Below are 13,615 nucleotides of genomic sequence, written 5' to 3' on the forward strand. Positions count from 1 at the left end.
TTATTGGCAGAGTGGAATATTTCAAATTAAAATTTTTCAAGTGGAATGGTTCTGGGCACAGCGAAGTCCACAATGTAAATGATGTAGGAATATGGGCTGAGGAGGTATTAGAAAATGAGAAAAAGTAAAGAGATCTACTTACTTACCTACCTCCATTAGTTTAATGAGCTGCTGAATCGGAAATGCAGCTGTCATGCCCACTACATGGCATGTGTTCAATAAATGTAGCACAGAAAATGCTGCATAAAACAGGTCTATGAATATAAGTTCACAAAAACTATATTTTAAATTATTTGGGTAATAAGCCTATTCTAATAGTAAGATTCTAGGTCAAAGGAAATTGTTCAACATATATTAATCACAAATATACAACACCTCACTGATATTTCATTAGGACAGAAACAAGCAAAACTTACTTTCAAAATGAACTATTCCATCAATCTGATCAATAAATCCATTCATTCGTCCCTCTGTTATCATTTGCGATGCTATCTTTTCTGCCTGTTTAAATAAAAAATAAATTCATTTTCAGACACTTTATTTATCTTTTCTAACACATTCACATTTGATAAGACAACTGAAAGCTCTTGGTTTAGCTAACCATCACTCAGCTTACAAATGTATTTATCTGCCATTCATTACAAGAGTAAATCTTAAAAATCTTCCTATTATATCACCCCAATTCTTTCTGGGAACAATCCATTATCATTATTTTAAATTAACTGGCATATATTTTGCTTGTGAGACTTTGAACAAGAACTAGCCCTTTTACCAATTTTTATCTCTGCTTAAAATCAAATTAACAATTTTTTTCTCACTGGGATCCTCACCTCAAAAAAAAAAAATCCTAGTTTTTCTCATTTTATTTCATTTCAATTTTCACAGCATTTATCACCCAAAAACTCTTTAAGAAAGTAATATTTCTGCCCTGGCTGGTGTGGCTCAGTGGATTGAGTGCTGGCCTGTGAACCAAAGGATTGCAGTTTTGATTCCCAATCAGGGCACATGCCCGGGATGTGGGCCAGGTCCCCAATTAGGGGTATGTAAGAGGCAACCAATCGATGTTTCTCTCCCTCTCTTTCTCCCTCCCCCTCTCCCTCCCTTCCCCTCTCTCTAAAAGTAAATAAACAAAAAAATATTTTTAAATATTATAAAATTAAGAGAATGTTTTATAAGTGATACTTGAAATACCATCTCAATACTATTGGTACTTTGTCTGGATTTGTACATAGCTAACTAAACCCTTATCGTTACAAAGAATGAAATTAATTCTCTAATAACTCAGTCAACTTTTTAGGTTAAATCAAACACAGAAGTTACAATAGAGTAGCTTGGTATATTACCATAGTCATTCTCTCAAAGAGAAGAAATATTTAACCAATCTAAGAGCAGAAAATAGAAGTAACAAGGCATCTATCAAAATCTTTAGTTAGTCAGAAATCAGAAACCACTATCAAATTTAAAGACTCTAAGCAAGGATATGCTCACAAAATGGGATTCATAATCTGGAAACCTTTTAAGATTTCTATTCTATGTCACTTTATCATAAAATATAAACAAAAACAAAGACAATTCCACTACAGCACTATTTTAACATTCAAATAATTTATTTCCATTTTTCTGAGGCTTTTTATGTGTATTTTTGTTGCAGTTGCCAATATCTAAAAATTATATATTTTATTTTCTCATTACATCAACAGTTTAGTCTCTTCTCTTATTTACTGGAAACAAGAAAATACCTTAGCTGCAGGGATCTCTAAAAGAGCTCCAAGTTCTTCAAAGGTAATATTATTATATAATTTGCTTGCAGACAACAAATTGTGCTCAATCACAGCTCTATCCAAGATGCTAGAACCTTAAATAAATATAAATAAGACAGTCATAAGTTTGAAATTAGTTTTATACTCTTAAAAAATGCATCCCTTTTTCTGAAAATTTCTAAGCAGGTAATAAATCATAATCATTGTCTTTATTCCGATCAAAACTTAATTTTTTTAAGATTTATTTATTTTTAGAGAGAAGAGAAGGGCGAGAGAAAGAGAGGAAGAGGAACATCCATGTGTGAGAGTACATCAATTGTCTGCCTCTTGCACGCCCCCCAACTAGGGACTCAGCCCAAAACCCAGGCATGTGCCCTGACTGGGAATCAAGCCAGAGACCCTTCGGTTCACAGGTTGGCACTCAATCCACAGAGCTACACCAGCCAGGGCCTATCAAAACATTAAACATAACTCAAGTGCCTTATTTAATACGGCTTGAATAATATGCAATTAAATATAAATAACATATTTGGAAAATGAGTGATTGGCAAGTAATTACTAACCAGCTGAGTGAATTTAACCTTTTGGGTTTGAAGGTCTGCTACCTTAGGCTAGCTAGCAGATTTATAACTTTTCTTGCTATAAGCTAACTCTTATTAGCAAATAGCAGCAAAAACAATCATGCAACCTGTTCTATAAGCTTAATAAAGTCAATACATATCACTCAACAGAAATATCTCTATTCTTTTGGGGACTCCAAGAGCACCTTATTCTAAAGCAAATGTGAAAAATGTGCAGAATGTAGGAACAAGCTAACCGTTCATGTATAGCATCTTCCCTTAAATGAGGTAATACAGGGCCTGATGAAGTTCTGGACCTAAGGCCCCATCCTGAAGGTGTTACACTGCTGGATTCACCCAATTCTTTTTTCTTTCTTTACAGTTTTATTGAGATTTAACTGATATATAACACAGTGTTAGTTTAAGGTATGTAACATAATGAGTTAATATATGTATATGTTGCAAAATGATTACCATAATAATTTTTGGTAAGATTCATCACCTTACCTAGTTACAAAATCTTTTCTTATGATGTGAACTTTTAAAATCTATTCTCTTAGCAACTTTCAAATATAATGACCTAAATGTATGGGAAAACATGAAAGATTTGATATTGTTAAGATAGTAATACTCCCCAAATTGTTCTACAGAGTCAATGTAATCCCTATCAAAAATCCAGCAGGCATCTCTGCAAAAATTGGCATGCCAATCTTAAAATACACATGGAAATTCAAGAGATCAAGAGGAGCAAAAACAATCTTCAAAAAGAACAAAGTTGGAAGACACACTTCTCGATTTTAAAACTTACTACAAAGATATAGCATCCAAGACATTGTGGTTCTGGCATGAGCACAGGCATACAGAACAGTGGAACAGAATTTAGAATCCAGAATAAACTCTCACATTTAGCAACAACTGATTGTCAACAAGTATGCTAAGACAATTCAATGGGAAAGTAATAGTCTTTTCAAAAATGTTGCCCCAATAAACTGGATATCCATATAAAATGAGACCTTATCTTACACCATATATAAAAATTAACTCAAAATGAATCAAAGACCTAATGTAAGAGTTACAACTGGAAAACTTATAGAAGAAAACAGAATCTTCATGTCCTTGGATTAGGCAATGGTTTCTTAGGTACAACACTGAAAGCACAAGCAATAGAAGAAAAAAAAAACAGATAAGTTAGACTTCAACAAAATTTAAAACTTTTGTGTTTCAAAAGACACCATCAAAAAAGAAAGAACAGAAAATGAGAGAATTGCAAATCATTTAACTGATAAGGATCAGATCTAGAATATATAAAGAAGTCTTACAATTCAGTAATAAAAGGACAAAAGACAAATGATCTGAATAGACATTTCTCTAAAGATACACAAAAAGGTGCTCAACAACATTAGCCCTCAAGGAAATGCAAATCAATACTACTTCATACCCAGCAGGATGGGTAATTCAAAAACACAGATAATAACAAGTGTGGGAGAGAATACAAAAAACTGAAACCTGCAGACACTAATGGCAGTAATGTAAAATGGAACAGCCACTTTGGTAAACAGTCTGGCAGCTCCTCAAAAGACTAAACAGAGTCACCATGACCCCTAACTCTACTCCTAAGTATATACTCAGAAAAATTAAAAACTTATGGCCATACAAAGACTTTTATATGAATGTTCATAGCAGCATTATTAGTAGCCAAACAGTAAAAAATAACCTAAATATCTATCAACTGATAAAGAAATAAAATGCAGTATATTCATATAATAGAATACTACTTGGCAATAAAAGGGAATGAAGTACTGATGCATGCTACAACAGATAAGCCTTAAAAACATCATGCTAAATAAAAGAATTCAGTCACAAAAGGTCATGCATATGAGGAGGGACCCAAAAAAATGGAATTATCTTCTGGAGCGGGGCCCCTTGTAGTACAGGCTTCCCCTGCTAAGTGAATGTTGTGGTAATACATCTGTATCAGTGTACCAACTGGCATTGTTGTGAGAGGCTGCGTTCAGCTTCAGTGAATTTTTTTTGAAGACTCTTTCAACACATTTGCCCATTTCATGATGGAGGATTTACAAACTCACCTGCCCACACCATGTGCTGAGTTGAGTGTTCAGCAGTTTTTGACTAAAAACAGCATGACTCCCATGCCCCCCCCCTTCACACAATCTCCGCCAGAACAACTTCATTTTACTTCCTTTTGTTTCCCCGGATGAGAAAGGTCCTCGAAGGGAAATGTTTTGCCCATGTGGAAGAGGTGAAACAAAAAACAACAGAAGCAGTAAAAGGTCATTGAAATCGGCAAGTTCAAAAACTGTTTTGAGCAGTGGGAAAAAATCTCAATAGGTATATTACATCAGATTGAGAGTACTTTGAAGCTGCCTTAAGTTTAAACATGTAAGAATAAATACAAAATTTTTTATAAATAGATTCCATTTTTTGGGGGGGGGGCCCTCCCTCATATATATGATTCCATTTATGTTAAATATCCAAAATAGGCAAGTCTATTGAGCAGAAAGTAGATGAGTAGTAATGTTCTACAACTCTGGGAATATACTATGTCTCAAGATTGCTAACCTAAACCAATACAAAATAATGAATGTAAAAAAAAAAAAGATTGCTAGCCTAGAGTTGTAATGATGGTAAATAAAAATATCCAAGAAAAATAAAAATAAACAAGAAAAACAACAGGATCTAAAATGAAAAAGGAAAAACCTCTGCCCTATTTCTATAATCCTATGTGACAAATTTGAGAATCATTTTCATTCTCAGAATCTAGTGAGTATCCCTCTTTTTAGAAAAAAATTATGTAATTAATTACATCTTTTTTTTTCTTTTCATAGCTGGAAAGCTCAAAGTCAAATTGGAAGCTCACTTATATCAATTATGGAAACTTTTTCTTATTTATCTAGCTTTTAACTTTTTTGTCAGACATCTTCTTGCAAAAGGAACTTAAAGCTGCCTAAAAGAATGCACAGAAGAGCATTTAAAAGTAAAAAAGAGGTGATGAGCACACACTGCAATATACCAATGATGTATTATAATATTGTACACTTGAAACTTAGCTAATCTTATTAACCAATGTCACCCCAATAAATTTAATAATTTAAAAAACAAGAAATTTAAATTTAAAAAAGAAAAACAAGAGTAGCAACAATCAAAACACATAGTATTTACAGGAGAACAAGTTAATTTTAAGCTTTCTAGCAGCCAACCAAATTAAGAATATCAAACAGTTTATCAACTCACAGTGTCTTTAAATAAGACAAACATCCAACTGCTCAGGAGAATTACAACTAATCTTAACAAAGGAACTTTTCCTCAGGATTGCATAAAGAATAGCCTATAGAAAAAAATATCTCCTTTAGCCACATAGAAATCAAATGGTTTCCTGCCCTGACTGGTGGGACTTATTAGTTGGGCATCGTTTTGCAAAGTGAAAGGTCACCGGTTCAATTCCCAGTCAGGGCACATGCCTGGGTTGTGGGTTCAGTCCCTGGTGTGGCACATATGAGAGTCAACCAATCAATGTTTCTCATGTTGATGTTTCTCTCCCTCTCTTCCTCCCTCCCTTCCCTCTCTAAAAATAAATAAATAAAATCTTTAAAAAAAGTTTATTTGAGCCAAAATGATGACATATGCCAGGGAGCAAGATATTAAGTGCTCCGACTGGTTTCCTTCTTAAAGTAAAATTAAATGAAAGAAATTCAACAGAAGGTCAATGGAATCTCTTCACCAATCTGGTTTAACTCAGGGAAGTAAGACTGGGTGAAGTGCACACCTTTTAGCCAAATCCTACAAAAATGACTCTTTACAGATAAATTCTCTTCATTAGGATGAAAGTAAATCCAAAGCAGTGAATCTAACAGATCTGAATGTTTATTTTAATCTTTTCCACATTTCTGATGGTCTATGTCTATATTTTTATCATGTGTTATTGTTATAAGCTACTTTAAAACCTATAAAATAACTGATGTTATTATGAACAAGCATCTATTAAAAGTTTCTTTCCTGGCAAACACGGTCTAACTTAAGCAAATACATCCCTTAGTGAGGAAACATGACAACAAGTTCTGTTCTTATTGGAAACAATTTTACCCTGAATAACCTTAGCCAAGCTACTGTGCCAAATTTTGCTATATATCTAAAATTAGACCGGATAATTATTAAGCAAACTAATGTTTAAGATTAATTTAGGTACTTAGCAAATGGTTTGAGTTTTTTTAAAAACCAGGCACAATAAGCCTAGTCTATAACTCTACTTCCCTTACAGTTTCCCAAAAATGCATAATTCCACAAAATGCTTTCCAATAGGGCTATTTTTATACGTCAAACCCCTATCTGTGTATGATACTCATCTTCAGTCAATATTCTTTTTTAAAAAAGTGTTAAGTTAAAATGTTACAGAAAGATATCAAGATGCTTAAAATTTAACACACTTTCCACTAGCATGTACCTAAATATTCACTACCACATACTTCTAAGACATGATCATTACCATCAGCTGTAGTTGCTTTCTGGTGAGGCATCAGCATGGCAGCAAATTCCTGAAGTTGATTTCCTCTGATGATCCTATCCAGGTACATTTTCTCTAGGATCCCATAAGCAGCAAGTTGCTGGCACCTTTCATCCTTAAAGAGAGTAGCTAGCATTCGAGAACGCTGTTGTCCTAAGGAAAACAAATGAAAATGAACATCAAATATTCTCACTATTTATTTTATCAATGAAAAACAATCTTTCTTATGACCCCATTTTGCCTACTAAAATAAACAAGTTTCATTATTTGTGGCAGTTTTATAAAGTTGAGGCCAACACTAAATTAGTGAATACTCAACTGCTGTTCCTATAGGAAATAGAGGGTTAGGTCCCTCTGAGCCTCTGGTCACATGTTTGTCAGCTAATCATTGTGCAGCCTTGTTTTATGTTACTCATACCTGACTGACACTTACCTAATACATGCATTTTCTCTATCAGGCACATCATACACTTTCTTTTCTTCAGAACACAAGAGAGTACTTCAGCACTATACTTAGGGGCCACTTTAAGCATCAAAATCACCATAGAAAAGCACAAAAATGTGAAAAATACACTACTAACAGCCCACAAAAAGGAACTTTACAGTACGAAAGTGAAACCAAGAAGGCAGAGAGCACTGTCTTATTCAACTCCAGCTGAAAACATACATTGGGATGATTCAAATCTTTTCCTTCTCTGCACATATTTGCAAATGACTACAAAAGCACGTGTTGACTCTGGGGTGACAAATAAATTTTAGCAAGTAGGCAAATTCACAAACAGGTAATAATGAGAAACAATGGTATATTCATTTGTGAAGAATAGGATATACACCAAAATCCTACAAGTGGTTCAAATTATAGCTAATTGTTATTTTCTTCTCACTTATTTGTATTTCTACAATGAACATGCATTTCTTTGGTAGGAATAAAATAATTTATACAAGATGAACAAATATTTCTCTAATGGGAAACTTAACATTCATAGGTTCAATTTAGATTTTCAAGGATCTCCATTTTTTTAAAACTTTTATTGACTTTTTAAATTTACTAATTTTAGAGAGAGAGGGAGGGGGAGAGAGATAGAGATAGAGATAGAGAGAGAGGGAGAGAAACAATGACTTTGTTGTTCCACTTACTGATGCATTCACTGGTTGCTTCTTATACCCTGATTAGGGATCAAACCTGTAACCTTGGCATATTGGGATCACACACTAACCAACTGAACTACCCATCCAGGGCACAAGGATCTTTAAATGGTGAAAAATTACATGACAACTGATGACATTAAAAATTGAAAGAGTACAATGAACAAATTTTCTCTTTAAATATATTTTTAGCTCTGTATTCTGAAAGGGCCTAACACCCAGTGGCAATGAGCATATCTAGCACCTTGATCTTGGTATCCCCATTAAAAGAAACTAGGGATCCTTGAAAAATAGCTGATTTCAAGTCCGAGGCAGGAAGAATACAAGATAAGCCTAAAGCGTCTTTTTATGCTGCAATGCAGACAAGTATTCCAAGATTAATGGGGCCATGTCAAAAAGACATTATTTAGTCATATTTGGGACAATTTTGAGCATCAAAAAGGACGGTAATTAAGTAACACACTAAATAAATAAAAAACAAAGTCAAATATACAAAAATGTTCATAGCAGTACTGTTCCTAACAGCCAATCAGACAAAGACAATAGGATCTTATCCAAAGACAATAGGATAAATTGTGGCATATTCACACAATGAAAATGAAGAAACTATACCTATATGTAACAATATGGATAAATTTAATAAAGCTAAGCAAAGGAAACAAGACAAGCATATTATCAGTATATTATAAGATTTCATTTATGTAAATATAAGAAGCAGGTACAACATACATACTGATGATTATGCTTGGAGGTTGGGGGATGTGGCTGGTTGCTAGGAAAAAACATGACAAGAGGCTTTCAGGGTGAAAGGAAGCTAGGAAACAGAATTTTCGTAGTGTCAAAGAAGCACCCCAGAAATTATGAAATACAAAGAGGACAAAGTACTTTTAAAATGGAGCTTTTACTTTAACCAGATGACCAAATTTAGCATCACTCACAGTGGCACAACCTGACATTATGTGCTCTCTGATGTGAGGCAACTGCTCAAGGACACAGCATCACTGTGAGGCATGCCTGCTAGAAAAAAAAAAATGTAACTGGAATCTAATCAAGGCTTCGGCTAACTTACACTTTAGAGAAAGTAATTGGGATTAAGGAATGAATAAACAATATATATCAAACAAATCTAGAATGAAGAACATTCCACACAACTTCAAAAAATCAGTACTTTTTTTTTAAGTGAGAAAACTATACAGTGTTGTATGTTAACTATATTGTATCTCAGTAAACTTGTGTTGAGGGTGAGGAATCTATTCTAGACTAAAAAAATCTGAAGAGTAAAAAGACAATCAGCAAATACCACATGTGAATTTGTTCTTTGTTTAGCAGAAAAAAGGCAGGTGTAAAAGATATTCCTGAGACAACTCGGACAGTGATAGACCAAATGGTAAATTCTACAGTGGAATCGCCACTAATTTTTTTAGGGAAAGTAATACTATTACAGTTATATTAAAAAATGTTCTTATTCTTAGGAGATGCATGATAATATATAAGGAAGGGAGGTCATAATGACTCACAAGTAACTTTAAAATGATGTATCAAAAATTTGTGTGAGAGAGAAAATGAACATGACAAAAATTCAGAAAAAATGGAAAAAGTAATAAAGGGGGAGTATGTCTACTAGATAACAAAACATGTTATGAAGCTATATTTAATTCAAAGAACAGAGTACCAGTATGTTCATAAACAGAGAGGCTAATTAAAGAAACAATACTATGTCCAGAAATCTACTATAATGTGCTTCAAATCAATGGGGGGGGGGGGTGGACTGTTCAATAAAGGATGCTAGTTCAAACAACTAGCCTTTTAAGAAAAAAAGTTAATTTCCCTATCTCATCCCTTACACTAAAACAAATCCAAATGAATCAGGATTTATAGATAAATTTAAGTAAGAACTAGACAAAACTAATCTATACTAGTGATTACTCTTTAAGGGACAAGAGCTGGAGGCAGTGACTAGGAGGAAGGATGAAGATAAAAAAATGAAACCCTAAATTTAGTGGCAATTCTCAAAGGGGGTCCTTAAGACCTTTCAAGGGATCAGTGAGATTAACACTTTCTTTGTAACACAAAGACACCCTTTGAGTTTTTTCACTACTTTGACACCTGCACTGCTGGTACAAAGGCAATGGTGGCTAGCTAAAACTACTAGCACCACAGCACCAATCAGGGCAGTGACATGGGTGCCAAAAATATATTGTGTCACACTCAACAGTCAAAACAGAAATATAGTTTCACTTTAAAGTGTCCTTACAGCAGTAAAAATTTATTTTTATTAAATCTTGATAGTTGAAAACACGTCTTTTTAATATTTGTGTGACGAAATGGAAAATGCACATAAAGCAGTTCTGCTGCAAAAGGAAGTGCAATGGTTGTCCCCAGGAAACACTGCAAGCTGAACTAGTCCTTTTTTTCATGGAACACCATTTACATAAATTAATGACTGACAAGTTACAGCTTTTCAGATGTGGGTATTTGGAAAACATATTCTTAAAAATGAACAAAGTGGGCCTGTCTCTATTATCAACAATATTTGTTGTCCCTGATAATATTCAAGTTTTCAGCAAAACAATAGGAATTTTTCAAAACTTCAATCTGCCACCATGAGCTTGAGAGCTTTCCAATAATTAAAGGTTTTTCTGATGAGATCAGTGGTAATATATTTAAATATTTTAATATTGTATAACAAAGTAAGTATATCAATATTTGGAAGCTCTGAGTAACTCAGTAAACCACTATTTTCCAAACAACCAATATATAATGGTACAAAATGTGTAAAATATACATTCAAAGTGCAAGACAGACCCTGAGTGGTATGGCTCAGTTGGTTGGGCATCCTCCTGCAAAGTGAAAGGTTGACAGCTCGATTCCCTATCAGGGCACATGCCTGGGTTCTGGGTTCAGTACTGGTTGGGGTGCCTGTTTCTCTCTCACATGAATGTTTCTCTCCCTCTTTCCCTCTCTCCCCCCTCTCTACAAATAAATAAATAAAATCTTTAAAAAAAAACAGGCAAGACAGACCAAGACTTGATCCTAACAGAATGCAGTGTTCAGTGTTATGGTTTCAGATGCCACACTACAACTAACCTGCAAGAAACTATACTACATGTCTAGTTAATATAGTATCAAAGAATAATATCCACAATTATCTGAAAAAGCAATTAAATATGCCTATTTTTTCCAACTACATGCCCCAGGCTGGATTTCTTTCATTTACTTCCACTAAAACAACATATGACAAATAGGTTGAGAACAAAAGTTCCTTTAAGAATTCAGTTTTGTCTTTTAAACTGAACATTGAAAAGATTTTTTAAAATTAAAACAATTCCATTCTCCTAACATTTTTTGTTCTGGCAAATGTGGTTATTTATTAAAATATGCTATTTATGTTTATATACAATAGATCTATTATTACTACTTTTAATTAATAAAATACTTTAAATTTCTCATTTCAATTTTTAATACAGTAATCAACAGATATCACCTACATAAACAAAAGTGCTCAAGTGTAAAAAGGGTCCTGAGACCAGATGATTTGAGAACCTAAAGTACTAAAAGAAAACATGTGGAAATATAAAATATGTCAATTTCAGAATACGAAAGATTTTTCCAAGCAAGTCAACAAAACCCAGAGACCATAAAAAAAGATTAATATAGTTAACTATATAAAAATTTAAAGTTTCTGCAAGACAAAAATTCCATTTACAAAGTCAAAAAAGGGGACAATAAATTGGGAAGAAAAACTTAAATTTCTTACATAAATGAAGAGGGTTTTTTTTAGATTTTATTTATTTATTTTCAGAGAGAAGGGAAGGGAGGGAGGGAGAAAGAGTGGGAGAGCATTTCTCGATTGCCTCTCGCATGCCCTCAACCAAGGTCCTTGCCCACAATCCAGGCATGTGCACTGATGGGGAATTGAACCGGTGACTTTTTGCTTTGTGGGATGATGCCCAACTCACTGAGCCAAGCTGGTCAGGACTAAATGAAGAGCTTTTATAAGTCACCAAGAAAAGGACAAAAACTCAAAAAAAATTACTAATGGGCATAAACAGTTAATTCACTAAAAAAATGTTCATCAACAATGATTTTTTAACATGAAATAATACTCAAAAACATTCAAGGTAAATGAAATACAAATTAAAATTAGGATGAAATACAATCTTTCATCTACCAGATTAGCAAGGATAAATATATTTAGCAATACATGTGTGAGGAATCAGGTACACGTGGACATTGTTGTTTGGAGTATAAATTAAAGGGCAACATAGAATTTCTATCAAACTCAAGAATTAACCTATATATTTACTCATATATGTGCACAATCATTATAGCACTGTCTGTAACTGATAGCACTGTTTGTAACTGACTAAATCACAAAAAACTGAACAATGGAAAATCAAAAAGAATGAATTATATGTATTGATATAGAAACACCACTACAACAATATAAGTACATAAACAAGCAAGCTGCAAAAATGTGTATATCACTTTTACATAGAAGGAAATATAAGAAACTGGTAATTGTTGTTTGGAACAAGATGCAGTACCATTCTATATACTGCCTTTTCAGTAACAAAAATATGATTACTGCTTCATAAAAAAAATGTATAGTCTGACCATGTTATTAGGTTCTCAACTAAACATAATTCAAGAATAAACATTCTAAAATGATTTAGAAAAGTCATGGCTTAGAATTATCAGCATTATTCTCAATGCCCTTTCTGCTTTGTAAGTTGAGTGATTTACATGCTATAATTAAAAAAAAAAAAAAGAACAGTTCATTATTGACATTTATTGAAAAAGAGGATAAATGCCAAGCCTAAAACTGAGGTTTGAAGATTAAAAATAAATCTCGGCCCTGGCTAGGTAGCTCAGTTGGTTAGAGGATTGTCCTAATACGCCAAGATTGCAGGTTTGATTCCCTAGTCAGGGCACATACAAGAAAAAATAAATGCATAAATAAGTGGAACAACAAAATTGATATCTCTCTCTCTAAAATCTTTTTAAAAATCCCTGAACCAATACATTAATTATCTATCAGCTACCTCTAGATTTTAATTTTTAACCCCTCTGTGTAATTTTCACTTAATTTGGTATCTATTTTTTTCAGTGATATTTTAGGAGAACTAAATGTGACATTATCTCCTAATTATTCCTAATACTTGTGGGTAATAGAGCATAATTATAAAAAGTTTTAAGTTGGTAATCCATTTTATTGCTGTTTCTGTTTAAATGTCTAAACTAAATATCCCATAACTGCATTAATAAGACATCCCCTTGCTAAATCCTCTAGTAGTAATAAGCCTAAAAAATTAAGCAAATTGTTCATTAAAGCATAATGACATTTTTACCTGCTGACGCTAAGATGGTACAGTGCAAAGCATGTTTTAAGGCCTCTAGTCTTTCACTTTCATGCACTATTGTCTTGTAAGAGAGCTCGTTGTACCTTTGTGCAGCTTCAATAAATTTTCTTCTGTAATCAAGAACACGTGCATAGCATACCTATAGAAGGGAAAAGGTTTCAATTGGTGGGGGGAATTAAAAAGCAAAAGCAAAAAATAAAGAGAATTTCTAATATATAATAGAATTTATGATGTTCTGGAGCATCTTAGTATAGCAGGATTCTCTAA

General features: G+C 33.4%; 1 protein-coding gene across 3 annotated transcripts in view; it reads right to left on the minus strand.

The window, feature by feature from the left end:
• COPS4 (COP9 signalosome subunit 4) overlaps window positions 1–13,615 on the minus strand; it is a 41,855-nt gene that overhangs the window by 5,322 nt on the left and 22,918 nt on the right. Inside the window, exons 6-9 of one of the 3 annotated variants that reach the window (XM_028506561.2) lie at window positions 13,337–13,487; window positions 6,822–6,992; window positions 1,740–1,855; window positions 417–501 (exon numbers count right to left, since the gene is read on the minus strand). In XM_028506561.2, coding sequence (XP_028362362.1) covers window positions 417–501; window positions 1,740–1,855; window positions 6,822–6,992; window positions 13,337–13,487 — 523 coding nt within the window. The remainder of the gene's footprint in view (window positions 1–416; window positions 502–1,739; window positions 1,856–6,821; window positions 6,993–13,336; window positions 13,488–13,615) is intronic. The other 2 variants (XM_028506563.2, XM_036027192.1) reach the window with 2 other exon arrangements.

The sequence above is a fragment of the Phyllostomus discolor genome, chromosome 1 (assembly GCF_004126475.2).
Source record: "Phyllostomus discolor isolate MPI-MPIP mPhyDis1 chromosome 1, mPhyDis1.pri.v3, whole genome shotgun sequence".
NCBI classification, from domain to species: Eukaryota; Metazoa; Chordata; class Mammalia; order Chiroptera; family Phyllostomidae; genus Phyllostomus; species Phyllostomus discolor.